Source organism: Erpetoichthys calabaricus, chromosome 13 (genome assembly GCF_900747795.2).
Source record: "Erpetoichthys calabaricus chromosome 13, fErpCal1.3, whole genome shotgun sequence".
NCBI lineage: Eukaryota > Metazoa > Chordata > Cladistia > Polypteriformes > Polypteridae > Erpetoichthys > Erpetoichthys calabaricus.
In genome coordinates, this window is record NC_041406.2 from 67,094,240 (window position 1) to 67,100,239 (window position 6,000).

The following is a 6,000-nucleotide window of genomic DNA, read 5'->3' on the forward strand; positions in this document are numbered from 1 at the left end:
ATTTGACTCCCAGATTGTATATAAAGAAGAAAAATTGCAGGGCATTCACCACTGTTCGACAGAAGTGACAAATTTCAACATTATAATTAATTTTGTTTTCTTTTTGCTTTAGAGATATCCACGATGTAAACTGGGACAGATTTATCCTCTATTGTTTTAAGCCTAACATAACCAGCTGACAATATCTGAAAAGGCAGTATTTCTGTTTTTTTAAAAAAAGAACATCACTATTCATAAAAATGATTGATAAAGAAAAAACATTTGATTTGTCCGCAAAAATAAATAAATAAATAAATAAATAAATAACATGGTTTGTAATATGCATGTTATTCAGAGTGTGATGTCTCGGTTGACAGAGTGTCCATGCTAGGTATAACATAAAATGTAAAAAAAAATGTAAAATTTCTAGGAGTAGCTCCAACAGGCTTTCAGAGGTCTGCCTACAAGTTGCTTATATATTGTGGAATGTTTGTTATTTACTGTATTTTTAAATATTTACTTTTGACTATTATTTACATTTCCATACACTTTGACACAAAGAAAAATAAATTATGAAGCACAGCTGAATTTTTTGTCAGTATACCTTAGTGATTCTTAAATTATTTTTTTCTCATGACCCAATTTTGACTTTTCGTGTCTTCGCGACCCATAATCACCACGGATTATAATCTAAGGGATCCATCCCCCTGCAGAATTGCTACCGATCATCATCCCAATCCTCCTTAGAGAACTGCCATTGGTCATCATCCATTGGTGGCTTCTCCATGCCCGTGGCAACCTATCGCAGGGTATTACACAAACCCTTTGTGACCCTTTTCCATTCAGTAATATAGTGAGTGATTCATGACCCAGAGTGACCCAAAATGGGTTTTTGACCAATAATTTAAGAAACACTGGTATAGCTGATAAGTGAAACATACAATACCATCCTCATTTTTCTCATCTTGAAAACAAATTACAGTCAAAAGGTCACTTGTAAACTGATTTTACTTTTGTACTACATGTCAGTCTTAAACTTTGGACATCCTCTCATTTGCCAACACTGACACTTTATATTACATGGCAATACTGCAGTAACCACTCTCCTACTAACAATGGAATTCATGCAAACTTCTGATACTGTGTGTGAATTGCAATTATAGATGATACACAATAGGTCTAAACTTTAAATACGTTCATAATAAGAGGTTTTAAGGTTTTCTAGTCAGCGTCACCAGCACCAAATAATAAGGTTTGCTTGATAATCTATAACAAAGAAACTGCTTGAATGCCATATTGTAGCTATAAAAAGGATTGGTGCCACAATGTAAAATAAGAGAATAAAATCATAAGAAAAATCCCAAGTAAAACAATAAAGCAGTTTATATCTATATCTACATAAATTTACAAATTTTTTTTAAAGATTTCTTATATAATAATTTTTTTTTTTTTTTTTTTTTTTTTTACTGTAAACTAAATTCTAAAATGTTACCTCAGCTTAGTCTAGGAAATTTCTTATTTTAGATAGTACCTTTGCTATCGCTTCTTCTATTTCTTCTTTGTGTTTTTTCTCCATTGCCTTAGTCATTTGTGCAAATTTATTTTGTTCATCAGCACAAAGTCCAGCTGTTGTGCTGCTACTGAATATTGTATTTTCTTGGTCTTGATTATGTGCGGTTAATTTCAAAATTTGCTGATGCAGGGATTCAATCTCTTCTCTATGCTTCTGTTTTAGAATGTCCACTTCAGTCTTGTGCTGATCCTTCAGAGCAGAAACTTCTTGAAGATACTTGGCATAAAGAGCTCTTCTTAATGTCTGTAACTGATGGGTAAGTCCAAAGGATTTTATAGAGCATCTGAAGTCTGTTGCCAAATCAACATCCTCCAGCTAAATTCAAGAATACATTATTAAATGCTGTACTATAAGTTAAATAACGAACTTATTTCTGAAACAATGAAAAGCAGCATGAAACATGGTAAATATCTGATGTAATGTCCTCAATAGGAGTGGCTAATATACTGTAATTTACTACAGAAGATAAAACATCAGATAAAATATATTTTTAAATGCACAAACCATTTGTTACTAGTAAATACTGTAAATGAAACATTGTCTTTAAAAAGTACATTAAAGAAGCATTACATCATACTTCAGACAAAATCTGTGTTGTATAGTATGTACGGTCTATTTAACACTTCAGAACCCATTACAGTAATCCCTCGCTACTTCGCGGTTCACTTTTCGTGGATTCACGACTTCGCGGGTTTTTAAATACAAGTGATTGCCCGCCTATCGCGGAAGTTATGTTCCAGACCCATCAGCAACAGGAGAAAATCCACGATATAGAAAGACCATATAAATAAACATTTTTATAGTTTAAGCCTTAAAATACCCATCCCACATGCTTTAAACACATGTAAACTTATAAAACACACTTTGTTAACACATATGATATGTGGATGTCCGGCTAAGGATATGAGTAACATCTCACTATAATAAAACATTTTAACTTCACGCAAGACAAGACAGTGAGACAGGAAAATTGGTGATGTACAAGCTTAAAATTATTGGCAGTTAGAGCGACAAGCAGCACAAAGCCAGCACAAAGTCCACTTCTCCTTAGCATTCATTCAGCTCCCCACCCCCTTGACAATGCGAAGTGGCAGGAGCGTACTGCGCTTCCGGGGAGGGGGGGTTTGAGCGAAGGTGCGTTCAGCTCTCGCACACACACACACTCCTTCTTCCGAATGCGCAGAGCGACAAGCAGGCATTTTGGCAGACGCAGCACAAAGTCCATTTCTGCTCAGCGTGAGTTCAGCTGCCCCCCTTCACAAAGCGAGTGCAGACACATTGACTTCTGATCGCTGCGTGCAGTGTTGGTCTGAGGTGTTTAAGAATGTAGAAAGTGTTTAAGAGCATAGGAAGTGTTTATAAGAGCGTGGGAAAGGTTAACAAGAGAGTGAGAAAGGTTTATAAGAGTGTGGGAAGGGTTTATAAAGCCTTAAAATATGTATAAATAATAAAATAAATATAGGTCGCTACTTCGCGGATTTTCACCTATCGCGGTGGGCTCTGGAACGTAACCCCCGCGATAGGTGAGGGATTACTGTAAAGTGTTTTTTAAGGTTTTTAAGAAACTTCAAGTGGGCTTTCTGATCAGTACTAAAATAAGGCCAAGCATTACTAAAATAAAAAAATATATATATTTTTTTAATATCATGCCTGTCAGTAACAGTTTTAAAGAACTACCCTTATATCAAGAAACGCATGGAATTTAACTTACCTTGATTTCTTCAGCATACTGCTGCTCCACAGATGAAGCCTTTGGTAAAACAATTTGGGATCCACTAAAATACATTAAACAGGAACACTTCAAACTTGAGACATTAGATAAGAAAACTCAATAATCAAAATTAATTTTTAAAAATTCTAAGATTTGTTTTAATTAAAACTGTTTTCAATAGTAATCAACTCTTCATCTCTTTTTCTGCAACATTTGTTAATTTATCAAAAAATAAGAGGAGCTTTTACTTATGTGTTTTCTTACAATCTTATTACTTTATTTAATAAACATTGCACATTTTCATCTGATTATTTATTGTATAACTGTCTTTTTCTTTACATAATTTGCCACAAATGCTATTCCATAAGCACATCCCAGCCTAAGGAAATAAAACATTACAAAACATTTTTGAAAAGTAAAATATGTCTATTTCTGCAACATTCATTTCATATTACTTTAAGATTATTTACAATTTTTCTCTGTGTAAATTAATATTTTATATATATATATATATATATATATATATATATATATAGCCATCCATACAGAATTCAATAAAACATCTTTGAGTGTGCTATGTTATAAGTAATGCATTATTTCAAACACTTGGGCAAAAATTACTTTAAAGCTTTTGTTTTAAAAATAACAGGCTTATAGAGAACAAAGCAGTTACTTACATTTTAAAATCAGTCAACAAATTATAGGTCTATTACCCTTCAGAAGTTAGAATAATATCCTACTTCATATGTGTGGTATTATTTCCCATAATTTCAAAATTAATTAGTTTTGAATTGCCACCAAAGGTCTATTTTGCCTTTAAAAGTTTGAAAAAAGTAAGCTAAAACTACATTATTTCCAAAAGGATGACTTTAAATTTAATGCAGATTATACAAACATATTGAACCTCCATTACTTAGATCAATGTCTCATATTATTTAGTTATATAAAATCATTTTATTGTTTACCTTCAACAAATATTGTTTAGATTAAGTTGAACCCAACATATAACGTATACCTGAATTTAGCTTCAGAGCTATGAACCCTCTTCTGGTGAGCGGTTATCTCAGTTACATATCTCTCATTAGTTTCTTTGATCTGTTGCTGATAGTACTCTTGCAGAAGTTTCATTTCTTGATTATGTTGATCCTCTATCTGTGCTCTTTGCGGACTGAAATTACTTTTCAGCTGTTCAATACTTTCCAAGTGTGCAGACTGGATATCTAGACCTTCTTTAGTATCTGTATGTTTGAAAAGGAAAATTATACACATATTGTATAAAACAGTGGTTTCCAAGTTTAGGTGCAGGGTGAACCATTGCTGTAGGTTTCAATTCCAGCCAATTCCAGAATCAGCACATCATTTTTTACTTTGAATTGATCTCACTGTTTACGTAACTAGCCTACAAACATTTCTAAGAAATTCATAAATATTTGAATTCTTGGCTATAGATTTAATTTGCTTTCTTTTTTTGGTAATTTACTTTTAATTTATCCTCTGCTTTAAAGTTTGCTTCCTTAACTATATCCAAATGCTGATGATTAGCAAGGGGCTGTGCAGAAACATGCGAATACAGCATTGTTTGCCAAAGGGAAGCAATACGTCACTTGTTTCCTTATTAAGAAACATTTACAAGTGGATATGGCACTAAAACAGTTGCTCTCCTTCAGCATTCAGTGTTGTCAGCATCTAGATACAATTAAGTGAGAAAACTCTATGGGAAAAGATGAAGGCAAAAGTAAACAGCAAAGGATACTTAAGCATTTAAAGGCTTGACAATAATGCAAGTATTACAATTTCTTACAATAGGAGAATAAAAAAAAGAACAGCTCATTAAACAATGAGATCAATTAAAAGAAAGGAATGATGCACTAATAATGAAATTGGTTAGAACAAAAACCTGCTGCCATTGGGGGCACCCAGGATGTATCGGTGTAACCACCAATATAGTGTAGATAAAAAAAAAGTAAATGTATAAAAATAAAATCAAATTAAAACAAAATGACACATATGTTTTTAATTATAAAGTATTCAACCACTGCTGTGATCTACTGTATTTAAGCAAGCTGTGATGCAATCCTATGTCTTCAGATCTCACATATAGTGACAACTAGAATTGAGTTGATATGTATGCAAGTGAGATGTGTACATACAGCTGTCTCAGGAAAGTCCAACACTAGTTGAGGCAAACAACACATCTTAATCAGTTAGTAAAGATGTTAAGTTGATAATCATCTTCATAAGTTGATAAGAACGTTTTGTAGAGAGAATGGAGATAACAAAATTGCTGATATAACAAGTGTTGGTGAGGACGAACATTGAACATCAGTAAATAATATTAAAAACTTAATGAAAAAAAAAAACTCAAATTACTCACACAGTTGCATTATCCACATGTCAGCTATCCAGTTGCATGCTCAAAACATACCAAACATATTTATTTTTACTAAAATGTTACAAAATAAACCACTTTCATAAAATCCCCTTGGGAATGACAGTGGAACACATTGAAATATGAATGAGCTTTTGAAATTATGAGCTGACCTGACTGCCAACCACACACTATTCACTGGTCAAGAGAAGTGCCCAATAATAGCTTACTCATTAGCTACCACTCACTTCATGTGATAATCAACACTGAAGAGTGTGGTCTGAGGGTGTGTACATCTAGAGATTAAAAGTTAAATTAAGATATGCAAAAACATCAGAAGGAAAATATGTTTCACACTTGTGCATATCT

General features: G+C 33.0%; 1 protein-coding gene across 7 annotated transcripts in view; it reads right to left on the bottom strand.

Moving 5' to 3' along the window:
- The window catches only part of akap9 (A kinase (PRKA) anchor protein 9), a 268,377-nt gene that overhangs the window by 164,145 nt on the left and 98,232 nt on the right, over nt 1-6,000 (bottom strand). For 6 of the 7 annotated variants that reach the window (XM_051936181.1, XM_051936179.1, XM_051936183.1 and 3 more), the window contains 3 exons: nt 4,279-4,501; nt 3,264-3,327; nt 1,511-1,867 (listed from right to left, as the gene is read on the bottom strand). In XM_051936181.1, the coding sequence (XP_051792141.1) occupies nt 1,511-1,867; nt 3,264-3,327; nt 4,279-4,501 (644 nt within the window). The remainder of the gene's footprint in view (nt 1-1,510; nt 1,868-3,263; nt 3,328-4,278; nt 4,502-6,000) is intronic. The other variant, XM_051936182.1, reaches the window with a different exon arrangement.